This window comes from Chenopodium album, chromosome 12, assembly GCF_948465745.1.
Source record: "Chenopodium album chromosome 12, dcCheAlbu1.1, whole genome shotgun sequence".
NCBI lineage: Eukaryota > Viridiplantae > Streptophyta > Magnoliopsida > Caryophyllales > Amaranthaceae > Chenopodium > Chenopodium album.
In genome coordinates, this window is record NC_137845.1 from 50,050,901 (window position 1) to 50,075,099 (window position 24,199).

Here is a 24,199-nt window from a genome sequence, read left to right on the forward strand (position 1 = left end):
TTTAGTTTAGTTCAGCTACAATCAGTTCAGTTCAATTTAATTTAGTTCAGTAGGCCCTTAGTGTTTATAAAATTATGCACGTCAGCCAAAACCAATTTGTAAACCAGAGTAGTTAATGAAATGGAGTTTTTTTTTTTTTTTTTTTTTTTTGGTTGTTGTTGGGGGATAATACTTTTACATTATGTATCACTAATATCACCAGATACCTATACTACATCCTTTACGACGTACTAAAAGTCTTAATTTAAGGGTAGAGAACCCAATCAAAATATAAACAGAGTGAAGGCCTTATTTAGAAGAGGGGTAGCGTTGGAGAAGTCAGAATCTATATATATATATATACTAAAATAACAACAGCTTATGATATCATTGTCTACGTGTCACTTTTTCATTTAATTTTTACCCTCCAAAATGCAAGGATGATGTCATATATTTTTTTTTCCCTTCTAAGCTACCCTATTTATCATAGCTTTGAAAATATATTCCATTTAAATTTTTAAATTTTAAATTTTAAATTTTGGGTTTTCTACACATATTATGCTATTTAGTTATTTATGAGTTGTTAACAATTGTTAATAATATAATTTAATTGAATATGAAAATTATGCACTTTCGGGAATTGTATATTCATATTTAATTAGAAAAATTAGTTAGGAATATGAAGAAGTTATTTTCATTCAATACGTGTTAAAAGTCTATAATTTAATTCTTATTTTAACACCGTGCATCGCAGGGTGTTAATCTAGTTTGGAATAAGAGACTACCAAAAGAAATTCCAGGCCTCCGGTTCTCCATTTTCCATCATAAGAACATCTGTTGGTTTTGAAACTCAACAAGATCACTATTACGGAATAAATGATATCTCTAACGCTTGGGTTTGAAGATGCTAACTTGAAATTAAAGAGCTCCAATAGATGTTAAGATTTAATTTAACAGCAGTCGTTCCATCAGGCTGCAAAAAATATTGGGTAGCTCTATTAGTGGTTAAATATTGCAACAGCTTCAGTAAAAGTCCCAATATGGAAAGGTAAAATACATTTTCTTGAAAATCTGTAAAAAAATTCCTAGTATATTTAGTATATGATATGAATGACAATTCAATTCTATCAATAAGCAAAGCACGCCACATTTTCATATAAATGGCTCAATATTACCCATTTTCGTAAATCTTGCTTAAATTCCAAGGGATGAAGGGCAAGGAACATCAATTAGAATTGCACAGCCAGCCACAAAGTTTGATTTGTCAATACTCAATACGCAGTTAACAGTTCAGCTTCATAGATGCGAAATCGACTGCCAGTTTTATGGCCTCCTCAACATTTGATGCATCAGTACCCTGACGAGCAAAAATGTCATTTCATTAGATTTTTTGTTTACCAGTAAAATTTAGTTATAGCGTATACATGTAATGAAACTAGAGTAACAATTTTGCAAAAGCTTAATTTCCTAGGCATGTCTCCTGATTAAATTTGCTGAATAGACCTGCTTGGCATGCTTGCCTGAGCAACTAGTCCCAAAAAAGTTCAGAGCAAGATAATAAATGAGCTGGAACCAGGACAGTCTCTGACCTGGCTCATTTCAATCTGAACACTGGACGACATCAGACTTCACAATTACAGATCATTCTAATCCTACTTATTACGCACAAGCGTAATACTTCATCTTTTTTTTTAATGCATCACTTGCCATTTAGGAGTGTTTTTTTAAATGCATAACTTCTATATTTTGTAACTTTATACCACATTTATTTTTTTCTCTCTTCTCTAATACCCCACTCAAAATATTTTATCATTTCCCCCTCTTTCGTGGTCCCCACTTAAACAATTAAAAAACTACTCTCTCACACATACTCTCTCTAATGGTCCCCATTGTACTTTTATTCAAATAAATTAATCATCCACTTTCCCACTTGCATAATATAATATTAAAACAAATTAGCTCTCCTAAAACTCCGGGTAATTGCAAGTGATGCATTAAAAAAAAAAAAAAAAAAGAAGGGAGTATGTCCAAATCTCAACTAATATGAAAATCATACTAAACAGCAGAAAATAAGCATTCATCACTTAGAATGAAAAAGATGTTGCTAACCTGCCCTTGAGCGAGACCACCTTTTCCTTTACCACCCTTTCCCTTTAGTGGACCCAAAGCAACTGTTAACCATTCAGACACTTCTAAGCCCTCACATTTGTTATCCTTGCTCGGAACTCCAGCATAAACAATAGCCTTATTTGCAGATTCATCCACACTAAAGACCATGATTGGTAGCTTCTGCTCACCCCAACAAAGCAAAGTTAGTAAGCACCCAATGCATGTAAAGCCATAAAAACAAAGGCAAAAACAGCAATTGCCACAAACCTTCTCTTGTATCACTTCCTGTAAAGCTTCCTTAAGGATTTTGACAGCAGAAGCGTCTACACCAACATCAACACGAGAGATGCAAAAGGTCTTCCCCTCTGCAATAGCAGCCTCTGCCTTCTCACTGGCAGTCTCAACTACTTTTTGACGGTTCTCTGCAGCCAATCTTTTCTGTGCATTCCGCACTTGTTCCTGCCACAAACAAGGACATAAACATGAAACTATATGCAGAAGGTCATTGAGTTGGAGAACAAGCAAGAGAAGCTAGTATACTTAATCAGAACAAAGACAAAACCTGAAGCAAGGAAATCTTTAGCCGAATGTCACTTTTCTTGGCTGTTGGAATGGATGCTGCATCTACACTGCTTCTCAGAGCAGCTACTTTCTGAGCCAAAAGAGAAATATACATTAACACTCATCAAACAGCACAGATATCTATAGCAGGAGGCTTATATAATGACAACCATTTATAAAGAACAGCACCTGTGAAGGCTAAGATCGATTAAGTGTTAAAAGAAAGACATAATAATATTTCAAACTAACCTTCTCTAGCATGCTTGCTTCTATGTTTGATGCATCAATCACTTCTTGCTCAAGGGAGCATGCCGATTTAAATGCTTCCAATGCAATGTCAGATGTAACAGCAGTCACTCTACGAATTCCTTTGGCAATTCCCTCCTCAGATAAAAGAGCAAATGCCTTAGCTTCTTTTGTATTAGATATATGGGTTCCTACATAGTCCAAAATACAAAATTTCAGTACAAAATAATTCAAATCTTTGAAAAGGAGCACATAAAAATTCAACAAGACATCATACCTCCACAAAGTTCAGCAGAGTATTGTGACCACTCTTCTTTTTCTGGATCAGCCAAGAGATCTTCCACCTTTTTCCCAATCGATACTATTCTCACAGGATCAGGGTAAATCTGTAACATTAAGCAGTCTTTCACTGGGTATATGATAATGAAAAGAACATACTGAAACAATAATGTAACATCAACACATGGTTTCAAAAGAACAGAAGCTTACTTCCCCAAATACAGCCCTAAGACCATTTACACGCTTGGCATCAGCAAGTGTTGCCTCTTTTGCATATACATCTAATTCAGCTTTAATTTGTTCATTCACTATGCTTTCTATTTTCCTCAATTCTTCACTTTGAACAGGCTTGCCTGTTGAGGAAAGAAATGGCTTTCAAATTAATATAAAATTTGGCGGTAAAGCAAACAACCTACTAGTACTAAACTACTAACATCACCGAAGAATCATTACCATGGGAAAAATCATATCTTAATTTTTCAGGAAGGACAATAGATCCCTTCTGGTCAACATGAGTCCCAAGAACCTCCTGCAAATCCACAAATGTACATCAATTAGACAGGATACACAAGAACACAACTACAAACAGATACAAGTTAAATAGGATGCAACCTACCCTGAGAGCAAAGTTTAACATGTGAGTACAGGTATGGTTGGGCGCAATGAGTTGACGTCTATTATAGTCCACCTGTACAATAAAATTATATACAAGTGAGAAGGAAAAGCAGAACATGGGCTACAGGAATTAATGGGAAGAGTATCATAGTGAAAAATGCTACCTTGCAAGTGACTTTATCACCAACAGATAATTTACCAGTTTCACTTGAACCAATATGTAGAACGAAACCACCAAACGCTTGGACATTAGTTACTTTAAAACTACCATGTGGGCCATCAATTGATCCAGTGTCAAATATCTGAATCAAAAGAGATCAGCTTAGAGACCTGAACATTGGTACAATGTTTGTATGCGTACAGTGCAATTGAACCACTAGATAACAAGAACCATATGCATTCAAACTTTTAATTAAAAGTCGTGCAATATAAATAAGATAAACTGTCAGTGTATCCAAACAGATCGGACATTCTTATCAATAACTCAATTCCAGGAGCCAGAAAATAAAAGCTATTCTCTCACCCTGCCACGTAAGGTGGCAATATAAACCAATATATGCCACAAAATAACTTCAACAATTCAAGCTATTATCCTAAAATTTAGAGCAATTTCAAATTTGTGTGGTTTTATGAAGCACATAACTCATCAGTACATAAAACATTCCTATTTAACTTCCTTTAATCTTACAAGAAACATATTTTACATCTGCAAGGTGCAGGAGCATCTACATTGAATCTTTAAAAATGAACAGAAACAACAGAGCAAAAAAATAACCAAATGCACTCCCTGCTAAATGTAGGCCAACTCTTAATGTAACACCAACTATATTCCTTTAGCTGTAAGCCTGTAACGACACTTTAAAGATTAGTCTTATCAGTTTTAGTCAGCCAAATTACATTCAATACAACACCAGACACAAATTCTAGCACCAATATTTATCCTGGTATAAACATAAATTTACAAAAAATATAATATGAAGCAGCGTTTGATGAAATACCTTCATTGTCAATGAGCATAAAAGCTCTCCGTTTCAACAAAATATTGTGTATTAGCAGTTAGCACACAGAAGAATTGAATGGCTTTATTGTAAATAAAAAATAGAAAAATAAAATGAATAAGAGTTAATTTAAGATCATGTACGTGCCAGTTGAGATCGAATGGAACGCCTACTAATCAGATAATATTTATCTATAACCAGACCAGAAAGTGATACATGGTTGACCAATTGAGCAACTAAATTTTTACTAGAAATTTAGTATATATCTTAATACCTGACCACCTTGCTCAGCATAGAAACTTGTGGACTCCAGAACAACACCAATTTCCTGGCCAGCTTCAGCAGTATCCAAAAACTCAGATCCAGTGTATACAGCTCGAATGGTGCTGTCATGATCCTGAAATACATGAATTTGCGCAAGAAAATTATTTTATCAAGTTCCTCTTTATACAAGTGATGTACGCCACAATGTTTCTAACTTCCATCAATAGAGTATAATACTTGAATATACAATGAATACACTAACCTTGAACCAGATGTACTTGCCAGAGTCATCAGTGGTTGGAACTTGTTTAACGTGTAACATTGCCGTAGCATTTGCATCCATTGTAATTGCTCCACCAGCTTGCTATAGGATATCAAACTGACGGAGTTAGCTTTACATAGATATCCATCCACTCATAACATAGAGAAAACTGCATTACTACTGTGTCTCATGAACTAAACTTTCATAGCAATGCACACGAGGCATGAAATTAGAATTTTAAAATGCAGGTTTCCTATTATCACGATGTAATTCCAGTTCTGGTCGCTAGGCAAAAAAACACCTTATTTTGAGCGCTTCTTGATCTTTCCCTTGCCTCCGCCATAGCATCAATAAAACCTTTAGTATCAACGGTTAAACCTCTTTCCTCTGCCATTAACTAGAGGGAAACAAGAATCAGGAGTCAAAAAGTACAAAATGGAATGATTGCACTTGTATGTAAGCAATAGAAACCACACCGAGTACCTGGGTCAAATCTAATGGAAAGCCATATGTGTCCCACAATACAAATGCATCCTGCAAGAAACAATTTAGGAGTCATTGACAGCTCTATTATGTAACAGCCATTTACTAACTTGTGAAACCATGGCCTCATTGCATAACTGCAGACAAAAGATAATAAAATATTTCTCAGATAATCCATCACTTTACAACTTCACCTTTCTCCCCCTCAAAAAAAAAAAAAAAAAAAAAAAAAAAAAAAAAAAAAAAAAAAAAAAAGTGGTACTATTATTCAAAATCAATCATATAGCCATATACTGTCGATGTAACAGTTTGTAGCAGGGGTAAAATGGTATTGGATAATCCAACGGTGACTCTCAACTGAAGTATTTGTTTTATTAGTGACGACTCAAAACATTAAGTAGATTTTAAGTCTTGGATGTAGTCACAAAACCACTTTTGTGGGCAATGCAGATGGCTTCGTGGTTGACACTTGATACAGCCTAGTTTATGGTCATAGTGAACTCATACACCTGTACAAGGTAGTTCTGTTTACTTACAGAGTAGAGGTACTGATGTACATGCATATACTGTATTGCTATAACACTACTACCTATGCCTATGGCTATCAGAGAAAACTTCCCCACAATAATAGCTCAATGAATAACTTCACCACTAGTTGACTCCAATATGGTCAAGTCGTAGCGTAGCTGGCGTACACACTAAATCCCAAGCAATTTAGAGTCAAGATTAGTGAAAATGTCTCAGACAGCAGCAAGATAATATCTTGGGGAGAAAACAGAGGTTCAGAAGAACGACAGAAAAATTGTAGAAAAGTGGATTTAGCAGCTGCAAAAACCCTCATAGAAATATCATACACAAAAACAAAGAGTGCACATGCTAGGAGCACCCACAGTAGAAAAGGAGCAGACGCAAATACCAAAGGAAAGCATTCTACCTGGCCACTCAATGTCTTCCCATCAACCTCCTGGGCAGCCTTCTTAAATTTCTCGATTCCCTGGTTACATATTAATCATCATTTGTAAGAGTTAAAGTGCAGCCTAGCCATAAATTCAAACAAACTACTACAGCATTCAGCTAGACCTAATCTAATCTGGGATTTTAAAAATTCCTTTTTTGAAATGGCAGTTCCTGGTTTCCTTTAAAGACTTTGACCAAGTTATGTACCACCACTTGGTTGTTAAGCATAGAGTAAGCAAATTTAATAGCAAAACCCCCTTAATTCTATAGCGCATAGATAGCAATATTACACCCATAAACTGTTTCCCATCTCCTTATAACTTTGCCACTAAACAAACATGTCTTTGCAAGCAAATTTTTTTTTTCCTCACCTTAAGCAATGTTTTCCCAAAACTGGTCTCTTCAGCTGCAATGACATCTTTGATATGTTTCTCATGCTGCTTCAGCTCCGGAAAAATATCATCCATCAAATTCACCAGCGTAGGTACAAGCCTGCAGCCACTCATGCGTTCACAACGTGTTTGTAGGAATAGAATTAAGGATAAAATGCAGCATAATTCATGAGAAAAAAATAAGGAAAATGATAATTAGCTCAAGCTAGAAGAATGATTGAATAAAAAGTATGTTGTTCTTTCTTACCCATTAAAAAACCCTTCCTTGGCGTTTAGTACTTCACTTCCATAACGAACAGCACGACGAAGAATGCGCCTTAATACGTATTCACGACCCTCATTACCTGTGGTACAAGTAAAAATTTGTGAAGTGTCTGTCTATGCATGTTATGACAACTATTTTTCTTCAAATCACATAAAACCCAAAATATAACTCAACACGAGAGACGTAATCCTATCTACTACCAAGTATATGATTGTATTCTGAAATGTACTAAGGTCCACCACTTTATTGCCTCTAGTTCGGCACATGAAGACTTAAATATCCAACTATCCACTATTATCAAATTTTATATAGCTAGCATCATATTCCAACCTAAATTAACTACTAATCTACCATAATAGTACATCCATATAATTTCAGGGCTAAGGGCCTAATCTAATTTACTGAACTTAGCTGAACTGAACTGATTGGAGCTGAACTGAACTGAAATAAATTGTTTATGAGAGAAGGAAATTAAGAACTAAACTGAACTGATTGGAGCTAAGCTGAACTGAACTGAAATTGAGCTGAAGAGAACAGGCCCTAAGTCAACAAGCCCACAATAATGTATATATTTTAAATACTTCTGAAGACCCCTAAAAAAAGGCAACAAAAAAACTTAATTAGCAATTATACACAGGCCCAAAGCTTCTAATATTCTATTCTGAAGTGGCAATCACGAGATCAATATTCCCTAACCACACAAGATTTACCAACGAATTGTTTATTATTTTCTGATTTAATACATCTAAGATGTTTAACTTCAAGATCACAACAGCAAAAATCCAAGGCAAAGTAGAGCTGATTGATAACATATGCCAGGTGTTCCAAGAGATATAACATGAATAGCTTAAGCTTTGTACATGTTTAAGACAAAATCTAAACAACCACCAAAGTATTTAATCCAAACTTCATGAATTTTGATCAGCTGTCATCTACTTTTTATCATTACAATAACTAGTCAATAAGTATACATTTAACTTTTACATGAAGATTCAAACACAAAATAAGATTTGTCATTATACAGGAACAGCAAGTCAGCAATATTTAAAGATACATGAGCACTAGGACCATGTTTCAGACTATACCTGGACAAGCACCATCAGCAATCGCAAAAGAGAGAGTTCTTATATGATCAGCAACAACCCGATAGGCCATATCAACATTGTCTATATCATCGTCACCAACTTTTCCAGAATAAGTGCGAGCACCAGTTGCCTGAATGCCATTTAAAGATGAGGACAATAATTAGAGCTCATTAAGGGTTGATTTCTCAATCCAAACCATTGGTTCGCGCTGCATTAAGATATATCCAACCTAGAATATGATTAACCGATGCAATCTACAATACAGCATCCACATGCAGAACTGAGACCAAAATTCATCACAAACGCCACAAGTAAAGCAGAAAGCCTAAACATTGACCAAGCTTGAGCAGCAAGGAGAGTTCTTTTGTAGAAAAACTCAATGGGAATCCATGCATTTCAAAATGCAGAAACGATCATCAAGAAGACCTGCTTGAACTAGCTTCAGTATAACTACAACTGTTGCTATTATGCACACTTTCCTCAACCCCCCAAGTAGGTTCTGAACCAGCATATAACATGCTGATAAAAAAATTCTTGGCCGAATAAATAAACGTAGCCCCCCCTAAGTAGCTTCTGGACCAGCATATAACATGCTAATGATAAAGTTCTCGGCCAAACAGGATAAAGTTAAAATATCCACTTTAATTTGCTTCATAAGTTAGAAAAGTAGGTAAGCAAGCAATTAATTACAAGGTCGTGCTTCCAGTAAGATTACTGATCAGTGGCGCACATAAACCCCACAGCCTAAGTAGGCAAGCATGGGGCATTCATATACCCTTAGCAGCGACAAGGCTAACCCAATATTGTCCCAACTCCCACCTATCTCAGATTTGATTTCTTAGATCTAGTAATAAGTAACACACCCTTGTCTTCCTTCTAGTAGTATCCCATGTATAAGTGAACAGCATAAATAATACTCCCCAATCCCCCTCCCCCCACCCACCCAAGATAAATAAATAAATAAATAAAAGAGAATCAGTATTCAATTACAGATCAGCAGGCTTATTCTTACAGGTAAAATTAATTTAGTTTTCTATTAGGGGTCATGCTCAGACAGCCCCTATAGAATATCTGTCCCTGTACGTGAAAACAGCTAAGCACAACCAGAAGTCGAAACTAGGGGAATAAAGTATTAATCAGCTGACAAATATATACTTAACTAATAGTCTATCAACAACAAACTATAATGGCCGTGAAGATGCACCCTTAAAGGAAGGACAGAAGACCTGCTCTGGCTCTTCATTGCAGCTCAAGTATCCATACGTCACTTGAAGAGTTGAAGCTCCCAAAATGGATATGCATAATTCAATTTTCGATTAACATGGAAAATTAATAATTTTATACTTGTGTATACATATATGATAAAGGATCTAAAGGAAAGGATCCTTGTTATAATAAAAGATCCTAAAGGAAAGGATCCTAGTGCAGTTGTGCTCATCCCCCATTATAGGCTAAGAGTTCTCTACGCCAGCCTCTTGGATTCATATCCAAGTGTGATATTTGTATCTGAGTCTGAGCATTATAGCAAAGAGCTCATCAAAAAAATTTCTACCAAATAACAAGTCTGAATAACTTAAATTTATCAAACAAATTGGCACAGAAAGATTAAGTCCAACTACCAGGAGGATATTTTCTGTAACAACAATCAAATACAAGAACCTTAGCTTCATCATTAAAAAAAAAAAAAAAAAAAAAAAAAAAAAAAAAAAAAAAAAAAAAGAACCTTAGCTTCAAATAATACCTAACAATAAAATGTTTTTCAGTCATCTGATTACCTGCTGAATAGCATCGAACAAGGGCATGAAGACATCTGTATCGTAATTACTCATCTTATTCTGAAGAATTGATGTCAATCTTTCAAAACCCATTCCCGTATCAACATGTTTTGCAGGAAGGGATTTCAGGGAACCATCAGTTTCCCTGTTAAACTGTGAGCCACAAAAAAAGAAGCCATGTATTAGCAGCAAACCAAATGTCTGAGGAGAAAATCTCTGAAATGAAAAAATTCCTTGTCATAAAGCAGAATAAAAATTCTAAAGATGGGCAGCAGATCAATATCAAAGACCAAGATATTCAACATTTTCAATAAAATAACAATAGCATATAGAGTACGTAGATTTTTTTTTTTTTTTTTTTTTTGGTTGCTGAGTTTACTACAGGAAACCAGGCCTACTCCATAAAATATATTTCGCAAAAGCATACCTGAATAAATACAAGATTCCAAATCTCTATACATGTTGGATCATCATTATTAACCAGTGATGCAGCATCACGATTGCCAATCCTATCAAAGTGAATCTCAGTACAGGGCCCACAAGGACCAGTATCACCCATCTCCCAGAAGTTGTCCTATTCATACAAACATCAGGCCATATAAATTAGAACTGAATTACAAAGCAAGAACCAATAATCAACATATACAAGCCTAAACTCAAATACAAGGCATTCAAAATAATCATCAAATGGCTCAGAAATGCATTAGACATACTTAATAAATTGCAAACCCCTCCTTCCCTAATAACTTGCTTTTAAAATTTATGCACGAGTATTAAATAATGTTAGTTACTCCATTCGTATCATTTGTATTAAGAAGTAAGAACTGCCAAAGTGCACTAGTATTTACAATTTACAAATAACAGTGCAGCGATTTCTTAACTGACATTATTTAATGAGATAAGTTTGTGAGGTGACCTGATGATATGGAGCAGAGAAAGCCACATGGTTTCCATTTAGGAATGTCCCAAGTTATATGAGAGAGTTCAGGATGACATCAATTGAAAGGTAAAATTTTAGGTACTTCCCATCTTGAGAAGTATGTCATTTGAATTGAAGACATTTTTCTTGGACTAATTAAAGAGCTTGCAGAAATTCTTAAATAGATTCTCGAAACTCCTAAATATTTTTGCAAAAGTGAGATTGTAAAATGGATAGGATGAATAGAATTATGGAAGAGAAGAAAATTTCTTCCCCCCATTCAAACTAATATACTCCCTCTGTCCCATAATATAGTTCCTATTTTCCTATTTAGGGTATCCAAAATGTTGTTCCTGTTTCTATTTTTGGATAGTATGTAAATACCATTATACCCTAACTTTTTTTACTTTATTCATTGTACTTCCTAACTTACCCTTGAATTTTGCACATGCTTTGTACTTTTTCCACTCTCTCTCTCTAACTTATGTCTATGATTGTACTATTCACTTTTATTACTGTACTTTATCCACTTTTTCCTCCTATTTCTTAAATACCGTGAAAAAACACAAACAGGAACTATATTATGGGACGAAGGGAGTATAAGGAAATTGGCCTAAATTATCTAGCCGTAGTCGTGCTAATCAGGCTGTAAAGTGTAAAGCTTAAAGCAACCTAGGATGTCACAATATAAATAACAGTCATCTTTGGCATGTCAAGTGGTATGGAAAGTAGAGGGTTGGAATCAGGGGTATCTCAGAAGAGGTAGAGGTCTAGAGGAAAACCAAAGATGACTTGGATGGAGAGAGTTGAGGACATGAAAAAGTTGGGTTTGCAGAAGCATATGACATTGGAATAAACGGAATGGAAGGAGAGGATCATGGTTAGTGAGTTCAGGAGATAAAATCTTGGTTCATGTAGCTAACCCCATCTTAGGGATTAAGGGTTTGATTGTTGTTGTTTTGTATACAAAAATTAATGCATCACCTTATCTTTTGTCTACTTAAGACAGGTGATTAAGAATAAAATGATTCATATGACAAGCCATGACTTGTAATTTACTCAAAAGTATTACATGTGCATATTTATCATACAACTAGTTTACCAAATTCAAAACCCCTTTTTAGGATTCAATCAGCAACCAAAGCCGATTAGTTCATAAAATGGCAGCTACCACTATCACAAGGAAACAATTTCAATTGTGTGATACAACTAGGAACTATAACTTAACTATAGAAACTCTGTATACGGAGTACTATTATAAAAAGTTTGAAGGTCCTAGGCAACTGGCCTAATTAATAATAAATTGAGTCGAATAGACCATTCACCTATGACAGCTAGGAGCAGCTGGGTGGGTCCAGCATTCCACGAATCAAACCCTCAGAGTCTCAGACACATCATAAAAGGGGATAGGACACTTCATGAAAGAACTTTTAATAAGTGCTGAAAAAATGTTTTTTGGACCTTGTTGTAGCAATAATTATTCTTCTACATCCAAAATTACAAGTTCAACTCGTAAAATTACAGAGATAAAATTCTGTTAAGAGTTAAGAAAAGACACCTTGCAACCAAAAGGTAATACACGCTCAGGAGGCAAGTAATTGAGCCAAATATCCTTGGCCTCTGAGTCAGCAGCAAGTCCTGCCTTCTCATCTCCACCAAAATAGGTAGCGTAAATTTGACCAGCAGGGAGGCCATAAACCTGTCAGCAAGATGATAGCACAAATTAGACTTAAAGGCCCACTCCTATAAACCAACACATTTTCCACAATATGATAACAAGTAGACTTAAAAGCAGCATAAAGAATTAGGTCTGAATACTTGCCTTGGTCAGGAGTTCCCAAGCCCATTCAATGGCCTCTTTCTTAAAGTAATTTCCAAAAGACCAATTGCCAAGCATTTCAAAGAATGTATGATGATAAGTATCTTTCCCAACATCGTCGAGATCATTGTGCTTTCCACCAGCCCGAATACATTTCTGAGTGTTGCAAGCACGCTTTAGTTCACTCAAAGGACTGTTGGGATCAACATTCCCCAAGAAAATCGGCTTGAACTGATTCATACCTGTTCAATCAGACAATTATGCTTTTAAGAAACTTGATGTAAATGGCATGTTCACTAACTTATTATCAGCAATAAACAACCAGCATATGTCCTCATTCAATATCGTCGACAAGACTAAAAGCAAATCATTCTGCACCATGAAAACCAGCATATATCCTCAGCATCTGCTCTCTGCCGCCTATCCCTACATGCTTCCCCCCTCCCCCCCCCCCCCCCCAAATTTCTTACCAACTCAATACTTGATGAATTCATTATTTTTTATTAATTTAATCAATAAATTAATTTCAAAAATCTGGGATGGTGTTCTACATATCAAAAATAGTCCAATTAAAAATCGCAGCAGGAAGATGAAGAGTCCATTTCGCAGGACCGAAACGAGTCAACCCGAAACGTAATATGGGTTGCACACAATCAAATACCCATTAAACCTAATTACCCAATAGACAGATTAATTTACAAAATCAAATTCAATATTCAAACAATAATAATCAAAAAAATTAAAGGAAAGAAAGAACACAAACCAGCATTAGCAAACAGTAAAGTGGGATCATTAACAGGAACAACAGGGCTAGATTTCCAGAAAGTATGGTTTTTTCCTTCAAAAAACTTGATGAAAGTGTCTCGAACTTTCTTAGCAGGCCATTCCAAGGAAACCCCATCAACAGATTCCGAATGAAGCCCCATAACTTGAACAGATGAAGAAGAAAAGGTGGTTTTATGAGATACCCAGAATCTGAAATGGGAAGAAGGAGTGAAATGAAGAGGTGTTGAAGGAGGAGAGAGAGTGGTGGAGGCTAAAAGAGGTCGTTGACGTTGAGTGAAGTTGAGGATGAAGAAGCTAAACCCTCCTCTAGCATAAGCCCTCATACATTAGATTTTTGTTTTAAGGTTTTGTGATGAACGAACCAATCTGTTTAATGGGATATTGACACTACAAAATATATACTTCGTTGTTTTGTTTAAATGTAAAAAAAAAAAAAAAAAAAAAAAAAAAAAAAAAAAATTGTTTTAACAAGATTATTTTGTGTACAAGTACGATTTTTTTCGGGGAAATTGAAAGGTACTTGTAGTTTGATCCATTAATATATATCTCTAATACGGAGTACTACGTATACAAGTCAAGGAGGAGTACAATTTATACGATAAATTCCGGAGCTGAATAGTCCTTTGCACCCCGTCTTAGAACTATATCGTTTAGGACTTGATATTATTACATAAATTGGGAGAAATCTCCTCTTCTCCGCAATCACGCTTTTTGCTCCGATTTTCAAATTTTGATCGCATCTAAAGACTAGGTTAATAATCGAGCATTCTACGTCAGTTTTTTTTTCTTCAAGCTTTCAATTAGCATGGTTTGATTATCAAACTTATCGATTTGCAAGGAGATGATCGCACAAATTATGCTCATGAAAATTGTGATGATGAAACTAGCGCTAAATTAATGCAATTTGAAGGAAAAAGTAGCGCACTATATCTTGGAAATCAAACTATTGAATCTTCAATTGATCATCAATTAATTGAATAAAAATCATATACGTAAATTTTTATTTATTACTCGGTATTATTTTTTTCATTATGATGATTATGATTACTATAACATGTTTTATATAAGGTTTGAAGTACATTTAAAATAACAATGTAATATGTTCCTTGTGTTGACTGATACGTTTTTATTAATGTTTGATATGTCCTTAATTTTGACTAATATCATATAGCAATTAGCTGATATGCTCATTTTAATAGCTAATATGCGTCATTTGTTGGCTAATATGATTAACAACAAACAATATATTTTTATTTCCTCCCCTATTCTCTTGGCTGATATGCCTATTATTAACCAAAAAAAAAATCACCAATCCTCTCACGTTCTCCAAACACACAAAAACCCTACCAAACAAATGACGTTCTCTTTCCTCCCCTTCAATGGCAGGTTCACTAAAACCCCACTCACCAATCCTCACGCCACTCCACCCCACCGATTGCACCGTCCACTAAACGCATTGCACCCACCAACCACCACAACACCAACCAAACCCAAGCGAACTGAAATCGCACCACCTGAAATTGCAACCCAAGCGAACTGAAATCGCACCACCTGAAATCGCAGCCCAAGCGAACTGAAATCGCAGTCCAAGCGAACTGAAATTGCAAATCGTCCATCATCATCTTCGTCCGCCGTCCATCGCAAATCCCACTTCATCATCTTCGTTTTGAGGGCATGGTGATCTTTATTTTGTGAATTATTTTATGAGCCGTAAAATCCCAATTTTTTTTTAGAATTGAAATGAATGGGTAATGTGGTTGAAGGGGAAAGGGTTGCAGCACGAAATATTGGGTGCAGACTGCCAATCACCTGGAGTCCTATGGATCAAGTACTCCATACACAATGGCCCTGTTTGGGAGAAAGCTGAAGCTGATTGAGTTAGCTGATTTTGACTAGCTGATTTTATTAACTGATTTGACTAACTTATTGTATTAACTGATTATATAAAAGTGTTTGGTAAATAGCTAATAGCTTAAAGGTGTTAGAGTATATGAAATGACCAATAAACTAATTGTAGGGTAGGTAGTTTAGATAGGATTTTAAATTAAATGAGGTTATAAGTGTCATTTCACAATAATTAATGAATAAGCTAATTGAAAAAGCTCTAAAATGAGCTTTTTCAAAAAGAGCTTATTTAGTGGAATAAGCTCTTTCAATAAGCTTACTACTAAACACTTGTATTAGCTTGTTTGACTAGTCAATCAGCTAAAGTTAGTCAAATAAGCTAATATACCCCCAATCAACTTTCTTCCAAACATGGCCAATATGTTTGAGTTATTTTGCCTACACTTTATGTTATTTTGCTTAAAAGTTGTGTTATTTTGCTTAAAAGTTGTGTTATTTTGTTACAACAATATGTTATTTACTTACTTACTTCAAACTCAGCTCAAGGTATTTTAATTAACATAAAATAACAATTACTATTTAAAAATAACATATATATAATTAAAATAATAAGAAGTTCACATCAAAATAACATCAGTAGCGTTGAGATTTAGAGCATCTTGAAAAAAAATCGAACACTTCAAGAGGTACTAAATTTCTGAACATGAATCCACTGATTTTTAGGAAACCTAGAAAATTGGAAGAAGAAAAGAGGAGAGAGAAAGTGTGTTTGACTTTGAGTTGGAGTAGCTAGAGGGAGAGGGAATGAGTATGGGAGGTTGATTTCTATGAAACCCAAAAAATTAGAAGAGAGGAGAGAGAAAGTGTTGTTTTTGGTTGGAGTAGCTGAGAGGAAGAGAGATAGTGAGTTTGGGAGGAAGATGATCGAGAAAAAGGGCAAAATAACATATATAAAATTTGAAATAATAAGAAGTTAATATTAAAATAACATGAATTTTATAAACCTACGTGGTACTCCAGGAGTAAGATAGAAATTGCGGCAGATTGCCGCACCATCCAATAGTTCGTGCATTTAAAATAACATGTATTGTTTGATTTTATATAGTTTTTTTATATGTGAAAGTAGATAAGTTTAAGCCCATTCTTTTAAAATTCAAAAGTGATAATGATGCATATCAAATGAATAATGATCATATATGCATACAAGAAATGACTTAGTGTTAGGAAAGGAAATTTAAAAAGAAGAGAGTCTAATAGGTCTATTTATGGGAAGATTTTTGCGTGTTCTTTTCATGGGTATAAGCAGCAAAAAACACAGGCTATACAATATTATAATAAGGCAGATAAGAGGTGTAATTGCAAGGCTTTTGTTCAATTTCATGCTGACAAGTCTGGTATTTATTATCAATGTGTAAGATATGAGATGTTTCACAAATATCACAATCATGAATTAGTGTTTAGCATTGGTTAAGGTCACAAAGACAGGTGACTAAGGAACAGTTGTCCACCCTCACTACTTTGAACAGTAGTGATATTGGGACAGCTGATGCTATTCGACTTATGAGGAATGAAGTTCAAAGTTATGCTGATTTAATTAGGTCAAGTGATGCATATAATGCAATTAGTAAAGTGAAGAAAAGGAAACTTAATGTTTGTGATACAATAGAATTGTTAAGGATGTTTTAACAGAGGAAATTACAAGAACTTGATTTTTATCTTTATTTAGAAGTTGATGATAAAGAGCATATAGTTAGTTTTTGTTAGAGAGACTATGAATGTTTGGACTTCATATTGCATAATATACTACATATCCAAGTAACATGTATGACTTAATTTGTGAGCCCTTTGTGGGTATGAAATATGAATCACCACACTATAAATGTTAGGTTTGGGATGAGTTTTCTTTTAGATGAGAAGACAAAAATCCTATTATATTTTTTGTTTTATCCATTTTGTTTTTTTTTTTATCCATTTTGTTTTCTATCTCTAAATTTTTACTAGCAAGTAGTGCATATCATATCACCTAAGTGGAATCTTGTCGATCAATAATATAGAAGACTTGTAGAGGTGACTTGTGAAATAATGTAGCATTAAGGCTCCATTGCCGGCATATTAAGCACAACATTACTAGTACTTTATTTGTTTCACCTCATCTTTTCATTTTATTCCTTGTTAGAAGACAAAAGTGAAAACAGTGTATACAATTATTTATTTTAGTTGTTTCTCATATTTCTAATTTGTGTGTCCTCATGGCATATATAAAGTTACAAATATACATATAATCCGACTGGTAAATGCTAAAGAAAATCTTAAAATTCACTAATTTAGAAAAGATTCTCATCATACTTGATAGAATAATTATAAATCTTTTATGTCTATCTTGTTCCCATGATGATCAATTAGTAAAGATAGGTGTGGGCAATACCTCATGCCGAGCCCACATGCTTTGGGGGTAAATAGCTTTAGACCATAATCTATATGTCATGCCAAAATTTTCAAAAGGCTGGCCTATGCAGGACCCAAGCCCATGTGTCACTGTATCATGTTTGCGTGCCCAAGTCAAATTTTAGTAATTTTAGTGTGTTTTGTCATATTGGGCCAAACCATATATGTCAAGCCTTAACTTGCTGTATTTCTCATACATAAAGGTGATCAACATCTGACCAATGACTTGACATGCACAGTAATGTGTCATGCCATGCCTACACAATGTTTGTGACGTGTCATGCGTTTTTGTGCTATGGTCTTAACCGTGACATCTCATCCCAATACGATCGTTACAAATAAGCATATTAATTGTGTAGGGAAATAAAAAAATAAAAAATAAAAACCATCCTCTCCATTTTCTAGAATAATTTTAGTTATGTAAAAATCAGTAACTTTAAAGAAGAAATATACTGTAATAAAGAATCAATAAAAATAATTTTAGTTCAGTTAAATTAATTTTGGTTCAGTAAAAATAATTTAAGTTCAACAAAAATAATTTCAGTTTAGTAAAAATAATTTCAGTTTAGTTAAATTAAGGTGAAGTGAATTAGTAAAAATAGTTTCAGTTTAGTTAAAATAAAGTAAAGTGAACAGGGTCTAAGTTTGTTCTGATTACATGTTTTATTTTGTTTATTTTGTTTTATTATATTTATTTATTTATTTTTTATAAAAATCATACATTATTGTGCATAAGTTGTTATATTAGAGATCTTGAACACTCGATGTATATTATCATACTTTGTATATTATTATTCTCGCTAAATAATTGCATGTATTTAAGGTCAAACTTGTATATTGACACATGGGGCACTTAAAGCGGGCGAGTTACTAGAAACATGGGGACGTAGATTCTATATACGCTTGGGTACAAGGTGCACCCAATGGTAGTTTTTGGTCATTTAATATTTTTTGCTCGTTTTAAATCTTAATATAAATAAAAAAAAGTATCAAATGAGCAAAAAAAACTACCTTTAAGTGCACCTACCTTTATCCTATGTGTATATAAAAGGAGTCCGTATATATGACCATTTAATAAAGATAAGTAAAAGTTTTTGCATGCATCAAGTGTACAGTAAATTTAATGTACATTCGGTTATCAATTATTACATAATACTAAAACAAAACCAAGAATGACACGTGTCGTTTCTTAGTGCTGCCATTTTTCCTCCAAAACCATCCTCTATCTTCTCTTGCCAAAAACGCTTTAGAGAATATTTATATAATATGATTTGTTATTGGTTTTCTTATGTCTTCTATATATACACACTTAACTAAAATTTTATTCAAAATATTATAATTCGTATCTTTTCTTGCCAAAATCTTTTAAAAAAAATTTGTATAATATGATCGATTTCCTATTTGGTTTTTTTTTGTTAATCATTCTTTTTTATTTAATGAGATGCATTTTATATTGTGTTGAGAAAAATAAACTAATGTAACTATTTTCTTTTCTCCAAAAAATTGCAACAGTACTTTGACTATCAGCTAAACACCATTTCCTTTATTTAATTCCATTTTACCATATCACATCCCTATTTTGTTTGTTTTTCTTTCGTACGTACCATTGAATTAAGGACTAGAGTATCAAACATTAGTATTATTGTTGTAGTGAGTCACGTATTAATTTTAAAACTATTTCAATAATATACAACTTTAATTTACGCAAAATTAAATTTTTTGGTTAAATCCGTGCATCGCACGGGCTCTGATCTAGTTGTATATCAAAAGTTACCCATATTTTCACAAAAGTTATCCTTATTACCATGTTAATTCTAACTTCACAAAATTACCCTTAAACTGTTAAAAGTTACCTATATTACCCATTTACTTTTATACTATCAAAAGTTACCCTTAAACTATCAAAAGTTACCCATTATTTTTTCCTTTTTCTCTCCGCCACATTGTAAATGAGTGTACACCCATTTTTTTTAAAACATTTGTCCAATACAATTTAAACAATATATTTATATAAAATTAGATAAGTTCCTTAACGATTTAATAATAATAATAATAATAATAATAATAATAATAAAGAAGATAAGTGCCTTAACAAAAGAACGAGTGTTAATGGGTGAACCAACAAAGATAAAATAGCCCATCTTATTTTCTTTACTAGATATAAGCTCGTGCGATGCACGGTTCTAGTAATCATTTTATTTAATTTAAAATTATGTATATTTATGAAGATCATTTATTAAATATATGGATAAAATTCCTAATATCATAAGATAATTTTTTAATTTTAACACTAAAGTTATCTTTTGTTGTTTTATTTAGTTTATGTGACGCTTGAATTTAAAATCCCAAACCTTATTCACTAATTTTGCTTATGTGACAATTTAAATTTTTAATTCAAAAAAGAAATGACAAATCTCGTTTTTTTATTGATCAAAATAAGTCTTTTGCCTATCCGTTTATTTAATATACTCGTTCTGTTTAAATTGTTAGTCTCATTTATAATCGTTTAACTATAAAATATTATGAAAAATTAGTCATATGAGATTTAGTTTTATTCGTCTCGATGAGTACATTATTAAAATCAAACTTTTACAATATTTTCTAGGGAGAGATTAAAGATATTTGCGATTAAAATTTGCATCCATATATGTAAAAAAAGATAATTATTACTTTTTTCCTTTTTTTTAGAGAAGATAATTATTGGTTTTTAAAAATAATTTAAATTTTAATTATTCTCTATTCGTTGTTTTTACCTATGTGTTAAAATTCTTAAATCTTATTCGTCACTTTTGCTTAGGTGGCGAGTAAATTTTTTAATTCTAAAATAAATTATTAATCTAATTTTTCACTGGACAAAATAATACCTTTTCTTATGTGGCGCGCCAAATGCTCCCGAAAAATGCCTACTTTATTTATATATATTATATATTAGATTTTATTAAAATAAAATCAAATGTGATCTTCTAAAAAAAAAAACCTCTCCTCCTTCATCTCCCCAAAACCCTAGCCTCCATTGTTGAATTTTAAAGGGGTTTCCATCGATTTTAACCAGTGGAAAGCCCCAATCCTAGTTTCTTTAAAGTTTTTTTAGGTTTTATAATAATGCTTCCTCTTTTCGGGAGAAATGTTTCTCCCTCGAAAGAAAGAGTTTCCGATCTCCTTCGAAAGACAAGGGTTTTTCGACCTCCTTCGAAAGACAAGTTTTTTTTTTTTTTTTTTTTTTTTTGAGGGTTTATCTCCACTTTTCGGGGGAGAAATTTCTTAGTTTTGAATCCATGATATTAACTCTAATGGATTGTCGTGAAATTATTTTGTTGGTGAAAAAATTATCAAGTTTTCGAATGCAGACAGATGAATCAGAAGAAAAACATCCTCACGGCTACAAAAGATCGTTAGATTGTCTCTCCAACAAGGCTGTATTTTCCAGCGATATAAGCGGAAGATGTTCCACAGTGCAAGATCTATTTGACGATCGTAGTTTTTATGAAGGAAAATTTTATTTGATTCAATATCTTATGCATTTGTTAACGTCGAATCTATATTGTAAATGTCGTATGACTTTTAAATAATGAAATACTAGATGAAGCCCATGCGACACACGGTTTGTTTGAATTTTTTAAATAATTTTTTTAATATATATATATATTTATGTGCTAAAATTTGTCATATATTTAGATAAAATCTCTGATATCAAAAGGTAATATTTTATATTTAATTAATTTAAACTGGACTTTCATTCGCCAATTTTGCTTACGTGTCATTTAAATTATTTACTTCTACAAGAAAATAATAATCTCGTATTTAATTGGCTACCACTAAAATTTATTATCCTACATGGCGCGTTGAAAAAATTAAATCCTACGTGGCTCTTTAAAAATTCTCCTTTATATATATATATATATATATATATATCTTAGATTTTTGCTATTCCCAAAAAAAAAAAAAAAAATAAACGAGCCCAAAAAAAAAAAATATAAATGCTACGTAAAACCAAAAATGAAAAACATTATCCCCAACAAAAAATAAAATTAAAAATAAGAGTGATAAGTTTATGGTATGGGAAATGTAATACTTATTAGATTATCATGATGAAGAAATCATGCATTTAAATTGTGGTTGTGCAGTTGAGTTGACCAGCCATATCATATTATATATGGATCTATCTAGATTCCAAAAGTGGAAATGTTAGATTTGTTGTAGTTGTATACTCTTTGTGTATGAAAATGAGATATTTAAAAAGAGAAAGCAAAAAGTAGTCTAAAGAGAGTGAATGAAGTGAAGTGAAAAAACAAGTGGAAAATGATGAGTGGCCATAAAATGAAATTTCAAGGAAGTGACCCCAATTGAGTTAAAGACTAAACAGTGCTTCAGCTACGTTTTTGGACGATCGACATCCCACAGAAAACGAGTACTCGTACAACACATTATACATGTTTAACAAGTGATTTTTCAAGAACAACTAGCTGCGCAGTGTCTTTGAATTTGGGTTCAATACTTGTGCAGTGTTCCCGTGTTCAGTTTCTTTTTACTTCCATTGAATTATTTAATTGCATTATATAAGTTGTGGGCATGCATGGAGCATGTACTTACACTTACGGCTCGTTTGATAAGTGACTATAAATAATGATGAATTGATGATGGCAATGAGAATGAGTTTGTATATGACTGCGTATTACCATGGCAATGTTAGCTCACCTTTAAGTGTCCATTTTAAGTTATAAATTTTCATTCCTACCTATCAAGTGTTAATAGATGGTAATGAAAAAATATAAAGGAAACACATGTTTCAGAAAATGAGGATGAAATTGCATTATCACGAGGATTACAATGTTAACATCCTTTTCAATTTACACTTAAAATTCATTTCATTACCATTATTTATAACCAGTTATCAAACAATCCGTTTATATTTTTGGAAGTAGGTATAGATGATACCTCACATTCTCACCAATCAATTTTTGATTCACTTCAGGGTGAGATTCTCTTACCCACCACCCCCCCCACTTTTAAAAGACATTATTATTTATCGCTAACTCAAAATGTGTACATTTGTGAGAGATTCATATTCGATATAACGCATTGTCTTTGCCTAAAAAAAAGTATTATTGAAGAGAATAACACCACTTTCTTTCTTTATGTTGTTCTTGCTCTAGCCTTTATAAACTTTAACGCAAATAACTCCTAACACATATACAAAGTGAAACATGAAAAAAAGTTAGGTATATTGAAAATTACGAGTGTGTTAAATACTTGTTATCAAATGGTTAACAACCAACCATGATGTATGTAAGAAAAGGTGAACTTCAAATCCTTATGTCTTGCTTGAGAGGTCAAAGTTCCACCATTTACTCATCTAATACTACTCCCTACATTCTTAGTTATGCTTTACCCATTTTTAATTTTTCTCTCACGAAAAAATTCCAAACTCAACCAACAAATAGGAACGAATGGAGTTTAATATTTTTTTTTTCTTCTTATAAATCCAATGACACTAATATTCGTACTTATCATCTCAAATCCTCTAATTTCAATTTTTTTTTTTTTTCTTTTTTTTTTTTTTTTTTTGAGGCAACTCTAATTTCAAATTTTTAATATTAAACTCCAATAATTAAATTAATTATAGCATATGGTTAAAATACAGAAACCAATTCAAAATGTTATCCAAAGGTATAATTCCATTACTTTACAATGGTATTAGGTTGATGACATCTTTTAACTTACAATTAAATTCACATATTCCCTAATTCCTACTCTTTTCCTTCCAACTTTTCCAAGTCACGCAAATCTCACCCACCCATTCATTCATTCCAAGTCATCCAAGTCAATACATTAAGACAAAATTACAAAAAATTAACAAATTATATTCATATTATATTTATACTTTATTATAACATAATCCAAAGAAAAAAAAACAAGAAGAAGCCAAGTCAAATCTAAAAATCTTTGCTGGACCATATCACAGACGAGTCAACCAATCAAAATTTTATTTCATTTATTAAACTAGATATTCTATTTATAATATTAATTATTTAATTATTATTTCTATTCATAAAATAAACACGCGCGACTAACAAGTCTACAACTAACCACTGCGAAACTGCCAACCTGTTTATAA

The 24,199-nt window shown here is 33.0% G+C and overlaps 1 protein-coding gene across 2 annotated transcripts; it reads right to left on the bottom strand.

Moving 5' to 3' along the window:
- Window positions 1-662: 662 nt before the first annotated feature.
- LOC145570584 (alanine--tRNA ligase-like) lies at window positions 663-14,164 on the bottom strand. 2 transcript variants are annotated; one of them, XR_014096525.1, is made up of 24 exons: window positions 13,772-14,164; window positions 13,012-13,250; window positions 12,748-12,888; window positions 10,698-10,844; window positions 10,271-10,423; window positions 8,496-8,625; window positions 7,393-7,489; window positions 7,125-7,245; window positions 6,731-6,790; window positions 5,797-5,847; window positions 5,615-5,710; window positions 5,314-5,415; window positions 5,062-5,184; window positions 3,954-4,091; window positions 3,791-3,862; window positions 3,628-3,703; window positions 3,385-3,527; window positions 3,173-3,281; window positions 2,899-3,086; window positions 2,651-2,740; window positions 2,356-2,547; window positions 2,089-2,268; window positions 1,155-1,336; window positions 663-952 (listed from the first exon to the last, which is right to left on the bottom strand). XR_014096525.1 is itself a non-coding variant. In XM_081629705.1 (23 exons), the coding sequence occupies exons 1-23, from the start codon at window positions 14,115-14,117 to the stop codon at window positions 1,262-1,264; spliced, it is 3,069 nt and encodes a 1,022-aa protein (XP_081485831.1). In that variant the 5' UTR covers window positions 14,118-14,164; the 3' UTR covers window positions 982-1,261. The 2 variants fall into 2 exon arrangements, 1 of the variants encoding a protein (XP_081485831.1); XM_081629705.1 differs by lacking the exon at window positions 663-952 and having other exon boundaries at window positions 982-1,336.
- Window positions 14,165-24,199: the final 10,035 nt, after the last annotated feature.